At 35.6% G+C, this 15,673-nt stretch overlaps 1 protein-coding gene across 1 annotated transcript in view; it reads left to right on the top strand.

Moving 5' to 3' along the window:
* Nucleotides 1-15,673, top strand: part of GABRA4 (gamma-aminobutyric acid type A receptor alpha4 subunit) — a 77,028-nt gene that overhangs the window by 17,891 nt on the left and 43,464 nt on the right. Inside the window, exons 6-8 of the mRNA XM_027544414.1 lie at nt 2,216-2,359; nt 3,801-3,953; nt 12,499-12,758. Of these exons, the coding sequence (XP_027400215.1) occupies nt 2,216-2,359; nt 3,801-3,953; nt 12,499-12,758 (557 nt within the window). The remainder of the gene's footprint in view (nt 1-2,215; nt 2,360-3,800; nt 3,954-12,498; nt 12,759-15,673) is intronic.

Raw genomic sequence — 15,673 nt, 5'->3', positions numbered from 1 at the left:
TGTCTGAGGTTTGACTTTTAGGAGACAGTTTATTACCTAATATATTTAAGTTAAGAGGTAAAAACAACCCCTTTCCCCTCACCAGAAGCAAAAATTATTTCTATTTGCTACCTAGATAGCCTAGGTAGATTGAGTCATAGTTAATAGGTTGGTGATCAGTGGTGAAATTTAGGGACCACTGAACTCCTTGTGTTGGTAGTGTATCAGAGAAAGAGTAAATGATTTTTTTCATTTTTTGAATTTAACAGCTTCTGTTACAACCAGAAACCTTTATGGCAGACTTGAAAAAAAGCAAAAGAAGGTTCAGGGCTTCCTGACATGACATGGGTTAGAATAACATAAGCAGCGCTATTAGTACAAAAATGGCTGAAGCATGACCAACACAGATTAGGAGGGATGGTCTGATATGTAGGCAGAACAAGATGGTATAGTACCTTATGGGCTACATTAATTTGTTTAGATATTATTCTAAGTGCTATTGGATGCCTTTGGAAGGTTTTACTAAGGGTGGTTGAGAAAGGACTTTACCTAGATTAGAGCTATCTTGAGTGAAATGTCAATTATTATAGTACAAATAGTTTTCAGTTCTGGCCCCAGTAAGATCATGCTTTCTGTTCATTCTAGGGAGACTGGATTGTAGAAACAGAGACGAGCTGGAGGCTGTGTCTTGGTGATGATGTAGACTAGATTATAGTATCAGAGGAGGTGTAAGACACATGGATTTGGGATATTTTGTGGTGGTGAAGGCAAAAGGATGAAATGAATGGGTAGGACAGAATAAGGAATCTCTTTTACCCGAGCTCCCCTCTCAGAGATGGCAGCAAAATGTGCTTGCCTCTTCTCACGTCTGCCTCAAATATTTGACTCAATCAGAAGCTACCAAAAATAGATGCTGACTTTTACTATTGCTTCAGATTCTCAGTCACAATGATTGTGAAACCGTTGCCTGCTGTTATTATTGCTTATTGCTTAACTTAATGAGACTTGGCAGTCGTCATTCTTTTTATAACCCTCAGTAATCACAATATTCAAGTTGGGTTAACTTGAAACTAGAGTGAGTCCTTTGCTCTCCAACCAGTGATTTGATGAGAAAAGATAAAAACAGAAAAATACACGGACAGAAAGGATACCTGACTTAAAATATCATGGACAGGGTCTTAGCATTCTGAGACTTTAAATGTATAATTTAAGCATGAATATACTTCAGAAGATAAACCTTGAGACCTGATTGTACACCACTAAATGACAACACAAGCCTTATAGCTTGTTTTGCAAAGTCGTTTGTAGAGATAGTCTCCCTAGGTACCAACCTCTTTTGCAGAATTAAACATTTTCACTGAGGGCCTACTGTGCTCTAGCCATTTTAGGAATCTTTGCAGAGGGCAGCACACAATTCATCTTGGTTCTTTTGAACTCATTTGTGTATGAGCCAAGCTATCTGTTCTGGGTAGGCTGGTAAGCAAGCAGCTGGTCTCCATGTGCACTGAACACCAAATAATAGAAAATGGGCTTGAATTGCCGCTGGGAGGGATTTGCTGAAGATGGAAGGGAAAATGTTCTGATTGTGAGAGTTTAAAGGTAGTGGAATTGGTTCTGTAAGTACGTTCCCTGGAGAGCTTTACAAACTGCATAGCCAGTTGTCACCCGCAGAATGGTTCCCAAACAGCATGGGTATTGCCCAGAGGCAGAGTCTGGAATAGGTGACCCATGGAGAGCGCTTCCAAAGTAGGATTTGCTTTTGTTTTTGTTGTTGTATTATTATAGGCAGCATCTGGTATGTTTCTAATTGAGAGAGCTGTATGAGGAAGGAAGATGTCAATATTGGTCAAGTATTAGAAGTGAGTTAGAAGGGAAAGGAATAGCAGTTGGACAGTACTTTGGGTGGGGGTTATTTTTTCTGCTTTTCACCTGTTTATCCTATTAGTATGGAAACATATCCAAGGACACTGATGCATAGATCACATTTTAGTTGCCTTAGTTTTAGTCTCTCCTCCTGTAAACCTCTGGCATAAAAATGAGAAATATGCCCAGTTGCAAGACTGCTTATTTAATCTCTACAGTTTTCTCAATCTTAAACATGTTTGAATAAATCATAATGATTCTTGTTTTCATTTATTCCATCTTTCTTGAACATGTGTAATATTCTTAATCATTGACTGTCAGTGCAGATGGAAAAGGAGCCCTGACTCTAACCACCTTCTCTGCTGTCCTCCAGATGCCTATCCGAAGAGTGAGATGATTTATACCTGGACGAAAGGTCCTGAGAAATCAGTAGAAGTTCCAAAGGAGTCTTCCAGCTTAGTTCAGTATGACTTGATTGGGCAAACTGTATCGAGTGAAACTATCAAATCCATCACAGGTGAGACATTCAGTAATTTAAACCAATATGCAACTTGGCACTAGCTTCTTCATTGAAATATCTTGTGTTTTCAGGGTCCAGCTAAAAGTTTCCAGAAATAGAGTTGATGCATAGCTCACAGTTGAGAATTCTCTTTATTTATATTTAAATCTTATTTTAGTTTGAAATAAATTCTGAGTTGGTGAGATGCAAGAAATGAGTTGGTTTTCTTTTTCATAAAAAAAGTCAATGATCAAATATATCAAAACTATTTTCAACAGAATTCTCAGATAGGAAATCTGATCATTGATTTTTTTGAACACTGAATTTTCTTTGTTTTTTAGTACTTTCTCCAAGTCTGTTTTTTATATCTTGCCAATTTTTATGGTGCTACTCTATCCTCTTTTCAAAAATAAAGGCAAAATATAAAATTTAATTATAAAATATGTTAAGGGCATATATTAAAGCTGTCATGTGAGTAGATGGATGATTATTATTGAGGATTCTTGGTCTGTATTTGTTTTGGGGATGTGAATGGAAAGAATCATAGGACTTAGTTTTTGTCATATTCAGTGTGAGAAAAATAGCTGATTATTGCTTGTTCTTAAACTATTCCTTATGTATATGTATCACCAGGAAAAGTATTTTTTGAAAACATGTATTTTCCAGCCTGTAAGTGATTATAAAAATATGTTTTGGGAAGATTTGAGTCTTCAATCTGAGAATAAGGCTACTGCTTCCTGAGTTACTTTCTTAGCATGTTACTTTCAGATGTAATATTAAATATTTTATCAAGAGCTACGAGAAATCTTATGATATATTTACTTATTATCTTTTTTAGGTTTTTGTCTAAATGCTAATAAAACATACCTGAACTCAGGGATGTTATGGATGGGTCTATATGTGTTTCTTTATATATTTTTTTCATATATATCACATTTAGAAAGAAAGTTTTTTCCTGAAACTAAGACAGTAAGACAACCTTTCTCTAAGCATATATGTATATACAATGTATAGCTGTGTATTACAATTCTTTCTAAAATGAGGCTTTATATTTTCATACAGGTGTGTGTATTTTCATGGTTTTTTTCCAAGTGATTTTCCATAAAAGTTAACTCTAAAATCTGCTCTTACAAATGCTGCAAATGAAGTCTAATTGCTTTTGCAGTGTTAGATCTTTAAAATAGAAGGCACTGCAAGAATTTTTATAAAATTATAGCCCAACTTACTAAATTGCTTAATCACAATGCAACAACAGAAATGTTTTTCTATGTAATGATGCTCAGTATTGTTTTCCCCTTGTTGGGAACTTCATATTTCTCAATGCTTGTGCTGTCATGCCGAGCAGATACTTTCTTTGCCTAGAATACTGTTTGTTATTCTGAAATATGATTATAAAACCATTGAATATTTGCTCACAGAACCTATTAATATAACAATTTTCCTCATGCTTCGTTCACAGGTGAATATATTGTTATGACGGTTTATTTTCACCTCAGACGGAAGATGGGTTATTTTATGATTCAAACATACATTCCATGTATTATGACAGTAATTCTTTCTCAAGTTTCATTCTGGATAAATAAGGAATCAGTTCCAGCTAGGACTGTATTTGGTAATTATAATTCATTTCTTGGTTATTTTTGTTCACTTTACATTTTGATTGTGATTCATGGGACTAGCCTTTAGATATATCATCTCTGAGAAGATATTAAACAGTAATATATCTAGCTGTGCTAAGTAAAGAATCACAAAAGATTTCATTCTTATCAGCTAATACAAAGTAATAAAGCTTGAGAGGATAAGTGCATTCCTTTCCTTCATTTGGGTCCCTATCAGATTTACTTTATTGTAAACTGGCAGGTGAAGACCAAGTATGAATCTGGATATAATTTCACTGTGGGTGATATTCTTGGGTACCTAGCTTAATGCTGTGTAATTGAATTAAAATCATGTCTAGGTGTTAAAATGAAATGCACCGGGAGTTTAAAATAAAAGTCATGGATGAATGAATATGAAAGCCTTAGAAATATTTGCCTTTTAATGAAGAGGAACAAAAGGTTTAAATGCATTGAATTGAAAGTATTATATGCTTAGTTTGTTAACTCATTGTTGTAGTCTATCTACACTTTATTTTCTGAATATGCCACATTTTTTCTTTTTGTTTATATACTGGCTTCCTATATATCATTCGTCATTGTATCAAATCCAGAACACTTGAGTTTTAATTTTTTTAGCTGTTAATAAGCCTTTGCATATCAGCCATGCTTTTGGCTGATTGTAAAATATTACAATTAGTTATAATAATATTTAATTTAATATTTTTCTATTCTTTTTCTATTGATTGTGAGTGGAAAAGGCATTCAGTTGTAGGACAAAAAAGAAAATGATCAGAATTGCTCTGGAATGGAGGTATAGTCCCCATGAAAGATGCCAACTTCCCATTGCTTTTTTCTCTTTGGTAGAAAGCCATGATATAATACCCCTCATCACACAAAAGCTGAAAGAATGCTGGTAAGAAGGAGCTGAAGAGCGTGGGGACTTCTCACTCAACCCCAATCCATTGAGAGACTTTCTGATGAGGGCCATCTTAGTGTTCTCAGAGGACCTGAATGTGGGGACATATTCCATGGACACCGCCACCGCTTTAAGCTTAGGTTCACTCAAGGAGGTTTTGGAATCCTACTGGGGAAACTCTTAGAGGAGGGTTAGTGCTCCAGGCAGAGTGTGACCCCAAGAAGGCGTTGAGCAGGTGTAGTGGGACTGTCTACTTCATAGAGTTGTGAGGGTTCAATTAAAGAATGACTGCACATTGCAAGTGTTGAAAAATTCAGCTATTGAAAATAGATGGGAAAATGAAGAGAGAAAACAATGTAGTGAAGTTTATTTTCCAGTAGGTCAGGTTTTAAAACCCACATTTGCCACTTATTTTCTCCATCCATAACATTGTGATAAAATGTCTCTCCTTCCTAGACTAGTAAAGATGTAGAGTAATGTGTGGTGGTCATTACAGGGTACATAGCACACTTAGCACATACTTGTTACTCCCAGATGTTCTACTATACAGGGGAGAATAATTCTGCTTTGACTTTGTTGCCTTGATTATTAACTGCTTTTAAAAGAAAACATGCATCTTTCCATTATGTAATGCCATACACTCTGCTAAATTCTTTTCTTTAAATTGAAGTACAGTTGATTTGCAACACTGTGTTCAGTTCAGTTCAGTTTGTGACCCCATGAACCGCATCACGCTAGGCCTCCCTGTCCATCACCAACTCCCAGAGTCTACCCAAACTCATGTCCACTGAGTCAGTGATGCCATCCGACCATCTCATCCTCTGTTGTCCCCTTTTCCTCCTGCCCTCAATCTTTCCCAGCAACAGGGTCTTTTCAAATGAGTCAGCTCTTCACATCAGGTGGCCAAAGTATTGGAGTTTCAGCTTCAACAACAGTCCTTCCAATGAACACTCAGGACTGATCTCCTTTAGGATACACTCGTTGGATCTCCTTGCAGTCCAAGGGACTCTCAAGAGTCTTCTCCAACACCACAGTTCAAAAGCATTAGTTTTTTGGTTCTCAGCTTTCTTTATAGTTCAATGTCGCGAACCTCCGTCCATAGTTCATCAGGCACTCTGTCTATCAGATCTAGTCCCTTAAATCTATTTCTCACTTCCACTGTATAATCATAAGGGATTTGATTTAGGTCATACTTGAATGGTCTAGTGGTTTTCCCCACTTTGTTCAATTTAAGTCTGAATTTGCCAATAAGGAGTTCATGATCTGAGCCACAGTCAGCTCCCAGTCTTGTTTTTGCTGACTGTATAGAGCTTCTCCATCTTTGGCTGCAAAGAATATAATCAATCTGATTTTGGTGTTGACCATCTGGTGATGTCCATGTGTAGAGTCTTCTCTTGTGTTGTTGGAAGAGGGTGTTTGCTATGACCAGTGCGTTCTCTTGGCAGAACTCTATTAGCCTTTGCCCTGCTTCATTCTGTTCTCCAAGGCCAAATTTACCTGTTACTCCAGGTGTTTCTTGACTTCCTTGTTTTGCATTCCAGTCCCCTATAGTGAAAAGGACATCTTTTTTGGGTGTTAGTTCCAGAAGCTCTTGTAGGTCTTCATAGAACTGTTCAACTTCAGCTTCTTCAGTGTTACTGGTCGGGGCACAGAGTTGGATTACTGTGATCTTGAATGGTTTGCCTTGGAAATGAACAGAGATCATTCTGTCATTTTTGAGATTGCATCCAAGTATTGCATTTTGGACTCTTTTGTTGACCATAATAGCTACTCCATTTTTTCTAAGGGATTTCTGCCCACAGTAGTTAATATAATTGTCATCTGGGTTAAATTCACCCATTCCAGTCCATCTTAGTTCGCTGATTCCTAGAATGTCGATGTTCACTCTGCCATCTCCTGTTTGACCACTTCAAATTTGCTTTGATTCATGGACCTAACATTCCAGCTTCCTATTCAACATTGCTCTTTACAGCATTATTACAACATTATTACAACATTGTGTTAGTTTCAGTTATATAGCACAGTTACTCAGATATATATATGTAGACATATATAAAAATATATATGTATATTTTTTTAGATTCTTTTCCCTTATAGATTATTACAAAATACTGAGTATACAATAAATTCTTGTTGTTTATCTATTTTATGTATGTAGTGTATATGTTAATCCCAAACTCTTAAGTTGTTCCTCCCACATCTTCTTCTCCTTTGGTAACCATAAGTTTCCTTTCTGTCTATGCATCTGTTTCTGTTTTATAAATAAGTTCATTTTTATCAGTGTTTAGATTCTACATGTAAGTGATATCCTATTAATATATAGTTTTCTTTCTCAGTCTGGTTTACTTCCCCTCAGTATGATAACCTCTAGGTCTATCTGTGTTACCAACAAAAGATTAATTTGCTAAATGCTTGGTGTTTATTGTCTCATTAAGTGCAGTGAACACTCAGTTAACCTTGGCTGTATGCATCATCTATAAAGACAACCTAACTGGGCAGAAAGTTAGGGGCTGAGAATAAGGTCAAAGTCCCTGAACTTTCCCTTGTACAAATAATATTAATGTTTCCGGAACTATCATCATTGAAAATAAAAATAAAATCACTTCCACATGTATTACCATCTTTATCTTATGCTCCTAAATAATTTCTGCAACAGAAAATATTGCCCCATTAATGATGCCTTTGATTAAGAGGCATCCACGTCAAAAAGTGCAGACTTCGGAGCAAGATGGCCTAAGTTGTAACCTAAAGTCTACCGTTTATTAGCTGGGAGCCTTCAGTGAGGTATTTCTGCCGGTTTCCTCAAGTGTCACAACAGGGTGAATTGTCACTACTGCATAAGGTGGCTGTGAGGATTCAATGAGTTTATTTGGATACAAAGACTACCACAGTGAATACTGTTGTTAGTGTCATTGACTATTATGACAGTCCGTGCTGCCTTCTCTCTCATTTTGAGACTCGCTACTTGATACTATCATGTGAATGTTCTCTTTATTTTATAGTTATTGTGATTGCTTGATGAGCTTTGAATGCTTTCTTGGTTGATTACAAACTCATAGCCACTGTTCTGTCTCATTTGTCCCCAAATAATAGAAATTTCCAGTGGTATGTGTGTGTGGGGGGAGAGCATTAGTTATAGCTGTATCCATCCAATATTTCCTATCCAGATAAGCCAGCGTAAGGACATTATGTATCATACAGTAAGGATACTGCTTCTGCTAAGTCGCTTCAGTCGTGTGTCCGACTGTGCGAGCCCATAGACGGAAGCCCTGGTAACACTAATAATAATGATAATAAAATTTGCCATGTACTGATAGAGATCATCTTATTTAATCTTCAGAATAACTCAGCAAGTTAGGCATTAGTAATTTTATATGGATAAGGATATAGACACAAAGAGATTAAGAAACTTGTATAAAATCATATATTGAAGTGATAAACCCCAAACAATTTCTGCCTGACTTTGAGAACTCCCTCATGTCCACTCTACCATTCTGTCCTTATGTGGTAGGGGTGGGGTGGGGGAGGCAGTCTGGGGACCTGGGAGCTTGTGGATGATTTCAGAGCTGCTGAGTGGATGTGTATGGCTGTGTGCTCTGCATACTTTGTGGGAACTCTTCCATTTGCTTCTGATTGTGCTCAGGCACCAAGATACTGGTTTGGATTGACCAGGAAAATTATGCCCAATAATGAAGTCTTCTAAGACCTAAGATGTGCCAGAACAGTAACTATTTAATTGTTTGTTGAGATTTTCAATGGTATTTTCTTAAGGAAGTTAAGTTTTAAGTATGTGGGGAGTGGGGAGTGAACAGTCTATTTCATATGAGATTCAAATAAAAAGAAATAATTCTGGGCTAGCATTTATCTGTCCCATTTCTCATTTTTCTCTTTACTCAAGGAAGAATTTGCTGAGTAAGAGACGTCACTCGAGATCACGCAAAAAGAAAAACTAATAAAGATTAGTGTAAATATGAGAAGTAGCATGTGCCAAATTCTCTGGAAAGGTCTATTACTAAAGATGTATGCCTCTTAAGTTTTCTAATTATTCCAGTATAGTAAAACATGAAATCTGCGTAAATGCCAGCTGGCACATCTACATCATTACTAGTTCGTTTTCTAGGAGTAGCTAACCCAAAATTCACTCCTGTGTATAGTCTTAGCCTACTTTTAAATGTCCTCTTCCAGCTCCTGGGCCAGCCAATATGGTGCATATTCAGCATTCTAAAAACGGGGCCTGGCATCAATATCTGAACTTGTCAAAAAAGTTCCATGGTTATTATTTTCAGGATAGATGTGGTGACAGATATACTGCCTTCCTAGATGCAGAAGGAGCATGGCTTCTTATCTGAGAGGTTACGTCTGCTTGCTGTTTTGTTGGTGTCCATTTAACCAACTGCTTCACCTAGACACAGGTGTAAGAAGCCCATTCCTGTTGTGCTAGTTCTTTCTTAGAATTGAACTCCAGACAGAGAAACGTTTTAATGTCTAAAGGGATGGCAATTTCAAACACTCAGCCAACTGTTTATGCCAGTTACTTTCTTAATTTTCCCAAGTCATAAAATAGGAACCATAATATCTGAAAGACCGTTCTGCAAACTTTTAAATCAAGTGTACTCTAGACAATAAAAAAGAAATGCAAAGCAGCCACATAGCCATATATTGTTGAAAGTGTTCATAAACTTGGTGATGTACCCTCCTTAACAATCAGAAAGTCATTTTTGGATTCACAACTCAATAATTGCATTAATATTCTGCTTAGTTGTCATTAATGATGAAATTTCTTCTCATACTGCAGGAGAGAAAAAGACCATTACTGCTTATCCTCAGGAGAAATTGCTCTATTGCCAAAAAAATGTTCAAAGCAACATGAATAATCTTAAATTGTCTTAAATAATCTTAAATAAATAATCTTAAATTGTCTTAAATAAACTTATATTTGAGTTTCAGATACCTTTTTGATTACATTATGGTCTCTGTAAAACTTTCTGATTTCTGAGTAGTATTCTTAGTTAAATGGCATTGTTTATATTTTATTTTCAAGCTCTTTCAGTATAATTTCTATGCTATTAGAGGAAATGTACCTAATAAAGTTGTAGAACAGTTTTGAATTCTTAATAGGTCATTTAACCTGCTATGAATAAGAAGAAAAACTTTGATTTATATTTAAATTTTGCAGCTAGAAGTTTTCAGAATTAATTTAGGGTTTATTCACTATCTCATAATGACCATAGGGATGGTGCCATTTTCCTGAGATTTAAAATAGAAGCCTATACATCAGTGTTTCTTTTGCTGTCTCGTACACAGGGTTATTGTTACCATCTTTCTAAATTCCATATATATGCGTTAGTATACTCCAGTCCAGGTTCAATGCATGATACCGGATGCTTGGGGCTGGTGCACTGGGACGACCCAGAGGGAGGGTATGGGGAGGGAGGAGGGAGGAGGGTTCAGGATGGGGAACACAGGTATACCTGTGGCGGATTCATTTCGATATTTGGCAAAACTAATACAATATTGTAAAGTTTAAAAATAAAATAAAATTAGTTAAAAAAAATAAAATAAAATAGAAGCCTAAAAATAAAAATAAAATAAAAAAGAGGCCTAAAAGTCCTGTGGTCTCTTTCCAAAACAAAGTCTAATAAATTCACAATATTTCATTTTCATAGGCGTTTAGGTATTTATATATTTGATTGAATAAACATATTTTAAGTCTGTTTTAAACTTATAAAATATTAAAAATATCACAAACATTTCTTTTCAAAAAGAATACAACCAAATTCTCAACTTGTTCCCTCTGTATAGTTTATGGAATATTTTTGAAAGATCCATAGCTCAGAAGTTGTTCTAATTTCTCATGTTTTAAAACTGACAATTCAGAAAGGATTAGAAAGAAAATGGATTCCTGAAGAGCTGAAAAATGTATTTTTATTTATTACACATTTATCATGTGCTTGGCACTATGTGAAATACGGTAAATTCCAAAGCGGTGTTAAATATTTCAGCCCTTAAGGAGTCAATGCTTAACGAAGTTGTGGAAACAAAGCTCACACAAATGGAAAAATTAAGAAACAATACAAGGTAGAATATAATTAAGTGCTGAGTTGAAGAGACAATGTAATTTCTCCCTGCATCAAAATATTTTTATTCCTTCATTATTGCATGGGGCTCACTGTCCCTTCAGTTTAACATGTGACTTTAGGCTAGGGATTGGCATGGATTGGAATAAATAGTTTATGCCTTCATCATTGTTATTGTCTTCATCATCATCATTCCCAAACATCTGAGTGTATCAATTCAGGAGATTTCCTAGGTATTACATAGAATGATTTAAATGGATATGGTAAATCTCCAAATAAATTTCCAAACTTAACTACATAACATGGATTAGATCCACAGAGAAACAAAGATGCAGAAAGGGGCAATTGTGCAAATATTTAGCATTCTTAAATAATGCATTTCTCTATAGTTTCAGTAGCAAGTGGGATTTTTCCATTGAGAATGGGGAATGACATTTTTCCAGGCTCTGCAGAAAAGGTTTTTCTGGAGATGATATGCTTCAGAAGCTTATTGATGGGAGAGAAATACTGTTATTCTTGTTACCAGTATTTTCCTGCCAACCATAAACTGAAGGGCAGTAGATGTCCAATCAGAGGAAATCAGTCCTGAATATTTATTGGAAGGACTGATGTTGAAGCTCCAATACTTTGGCCACCTAATTTGAAGAACTGACTCATTAGAAAAGACTCTGATGCTGGGAAAGATTGAAGGCAGGAAGAAAAGGGGACGACAGAGAACGAGATGGTTGGATGGCATCACCAACTCAATGGACATGAGTTTGAACAAGCTCCAGAGTTGGTGATGGACTAGGAAGCCTGGCTTGGTGCAGTCCATGGGGTTGCAAAGAGTTGGACATCACTGAGTGACTGAACTGAACTGAGATGTCCAATATTTTTAAAACCAAATTGTTCTAGAAATCTATTTCTTGGGAGCATCCTTCTGTTTTATATAAATTGAGCTATTTTATAACTAGTACATTTATTATTTTAATTAAATAGGTAATATTCAGGTAAAGATTTTGAGTGTATATAACTTGTGATTTTTCTGGTAGAGAGTTTCAATAACATGGGCCATGCCTACCCCAGACATGAAATTCTGATACTTTAATTTTCAGTGCTACCATCTTCCCACTGCTGGTTGAGAATCAGTGCTTCAGTGAGTCACACTTCCTGTTAGGTGTTGAGTTTCTCAGGTATATTGGCCTGGGTACTAATATCATATGTACCCATATATGTACCCATAATAACATATGGGTATATGTTAGTTGCCTTACATACTTTAAGTCTTCATAGTAAGCTCAGTAAGTGGGCATCAAGTGAAACCCAGTGTGTTTTCCTAACTTAATCCAACTCACACTGAGCCAGTGATTGGAGGAGTAAGTATTTGAACCACATCTGTCTCTCACTCCAAAGCCTGTGCTACTTTTACTGAACCATTAGGATTGGAATCCTATCAAAGATGGTTTGTTTTGAGTTATAAACTTTGTTACTGCCATCCCACCAAATTTCCAGATCTGTTTGTTTGTTTGTTTTTTTGCGTAGAAATAACCATAAAGTATTTTGTCTCTTTGTTCTTTTCCCTTGAAGGAATAACCACAGTCCTGACCATGACCACGCTGAGCATCAGTGCACGGCATTCTTTACCCAAAGTGTCCTATGCAACTGCCATGGATTGGTTCATAGCTGTCTGCTTTGCTTTTGTATTTTCGGCCCTTATTGAGTTTGCTGCTGTCAACTACTTTACCAATGTTCAAATGGAAAAAGCCAAAAGGAAGACATCAAAAGCCCCCCAGGAAATTTCAGCTGCTCCAGTGCTGAGAGAAAAGCATCCTGAAACACCTCTGCAGGTATTTGACTTAATATCCTTTAGCTCATGATTTTAGCATCTTGGTCAAATTTCCATTGCCAGGGGAAAAGCTAGGAAGTTGTTGAAAATCCCAATGACAATTTGTAACTCATTTAAAAATTCAAAAAAAATGTTAAAGGATAATCATAAATTTCAACTTTGAAACTATGATTAATGGCTTAAAAATTAAACAGCTCTGGATGAGATAGATGTACACAGACCTGTTCAAATGAAAGTTCAGAATTTAAAAATTTTTAATTTTTAGGGGGCAAAATCTTACGTATGCACTTAAGAGAAACCTGTGGATACCCTTAAGTAGGTCGGAAAAGCATCTTAGTAGAGTTCATTGAACAAAATAAAGCAGTGATTCTTAGCATGGCTCCACATTAGAACTGCCCCCATGGGGATGTGCCCTTGTATGAAAAAAGAAAAGAAAACCAATGAACAAGAAGACTCATAGGTGCAGGTGATATCCTTCCAAGACTGAGAATTTTTGTCCTAAAGAGACAGATCTAAAAGGATATGAAAGTATATAAGAGCTACTGTAATTTACATTGGGCACATGAGTGATTCTGCAAATTAAAAAAAATTAAAAAGTGACTTTTGGATACCAGTTGTACAAAAATAGTAAACCATCATGAAAATGAGAAAGCAAGCAATCATCACCTCCTCTTCCTCCTCCTCCTTCTCTTCTTTCTCTTCCTCCTCCTCTGATACTCTACTATCTCTCTCTCTTTTTCTTTCCTGAATCAAAGAAGTATCTATGGTCAGTTATACACAGCCTTATTGTAGTTGCCACAAATGAGTCAAAAGCTCCTTTTGTCTGCATGTACCCAAATCAAAGTGTATGAAAGTCACCAACTCTATTCTCTATGGTAATAACTCATCCCCTTAATTATTCAAACATGCATTCATTCTTTTTTTTCACTCATTCACCAAATACACATTTAGCATCAACTATGCACCAGACACTGTTGATGATCTGAGAAACAAGGGCACACAAAGCCCTCTGACAATTATCTTACTCTATGGACTTAGATTTAAGTATGTAGGACAGGGGAGACAGAAAATTTACAAAAAATGTATATATATATAGCAAAACCGGTACATTAGATGGTGCATTGCTTTGATAGTGCTGAATCACCAAAGTGGGAAGAAAATGTTAGGGCATTGTGACAATAGTAGAATTCAGTTCCGGGACCAGGAAGTCCTCCCAGAGAAGATGCCAGTAGAACAAATTAGGTTAGCTGTTTACCCTGGGCTTCCCTGGTGGCTCAGACGGTAAAGCGTCTATCTGCAATGCGGGAGACCCAGATTGATTCCTGGGTTGGGAAGAGCCCCTGGAGAAGGAAATGGCAATCCACTCCAGCACTCTTGCCTGGAAAATCCCATGGACGGAGGAGCCTGATAGGCTACAGTCCATGGGGTCGCAAAGAGTCGGACACGACTTCACTTTCACTTTCACTTTACCCTGGTAGGTATAAACTGTTAAGGGTCCTTCACTTTATAGCTGTCTTTCCCAGTGCAGGGATAAGGGCACTGGTTCTCTAAGAATGACATATGAGCTGATAGAAAAAATTATTGTCCTTCCATTAAAGTAAGTTTGGATAGCTTACATTTTCTTCTAAAGAAATCAATTTCATCAAGATTTTCAAAATTATTAAAATGAATTTTGTTTACTATTGTCAGATAAAAAACTCATTATTTATTCCCTTTCCCTTTCCCCATAAGTAATTTTGTGTCCTTTCTGCCTTTTATTGTTGTTTTGTTGTGTTTGTTGTTTTGCTTTGTTGTATTGAGGCCTTGGTAGAATAATTCTATCTACCGTTCCTTTAAAAAATCATCCTGTGTTTATTTATTTGCTTTTTATTCTTATTGTTGACTTAAGATTTATTTTAATTTCATCTTTCTGCAGATTAATTTTGTTACTCTTTTTCTAGCATTTTGAGTTTAGTTCTTAATTTATTTTCACTGTTTCTTATTTAATAATAGTGTTTCCTTTATTGCAATGAGATTTCCTTTGCATACAGCTTTGGCCATAATTCATAACTTTTTGGTGATGTATTATCATAATTATATAATCATATAATTCTGCAATTATGCTGCTATTTTTCTATATAAGCTCGTAATTATTTGGAAGATAATATTATAAGTTCCAAATGGGATATTGTTTGTTTATCTAGTTTCATTGTATTTTTAGCTGAACCACCTTATATTCAGAAATGTTACCTGTATAGATTTGAATGTTATTGATATTTTCATTGTGGTCTGAATTATACTAAAGCTTATAAATGTTTGATGGAAATTAAGGAGTTGACTACTAGTTACTAATTTTACCTAAAACATTATTATGTCACCTCTAGTCACTTCTTGTCTTCTTGATCTTTCAAATACCAAAAACGTTAAGAAAAATTCTCCAAAAATGAGATTGTTTTAGTTTTGCATTTTAACTAGTTTTGTTTTATGCATCTTGATGCTATGATACTCAACATGTAAAGATTTATAACAGCTCTATTTTCATTGAACTCTGTGAATTTGATCATAAAATAACCTCTTTGGGGAGATTCCATATAGTACCCCTTGAATTCTATTTGGTCTGATTTCATTAACTTTTACATTCTTTCTTAATATTAACTTTTGTAATACATTTTTATTGCTTAATTTTCACATTCTTTATTTTTTCATATACTTTGAAAGCTATCTGTCCTATTATAACCAGTGTTTAACTTTTAAAACAACGTATTTCAAATTATAATTTTCTAATATTGTGGAAGTTATTAAATATATTGACTTTTCCTTGTAGCTATTAACTCGCCCTGATCCCAGGATTGCTAAAGTGTAAAGATTATGCATTTGGAGACATATATATATAAATACACACACACACACATATATATAAATATGTAGTTTTTTTCT

The sequence above is a fragment of the Bos indicus x Bos taurus genome, chromosome 6 (genome assembly GCF_003369695.1).
Source record: "Bos indicus x Bos taurus breed Angus x Brahman F1 hybrid chromosome 6, Bos_hybrid_MaternalHap_v2.0, whole genome shotgun sequence".
Taxonomy (NCBI): domain Eukaryota; kingdom Metazoa; phylum Chordata; class Mammalia; order Artiodactyla; family Bovidae; genus Bos; species Bos indicus x Bos taurus.
Note: the sequence above shows the minus strand (reverse complement) of the source record. Positions and strands in the feature narration are given on the sequence as shown.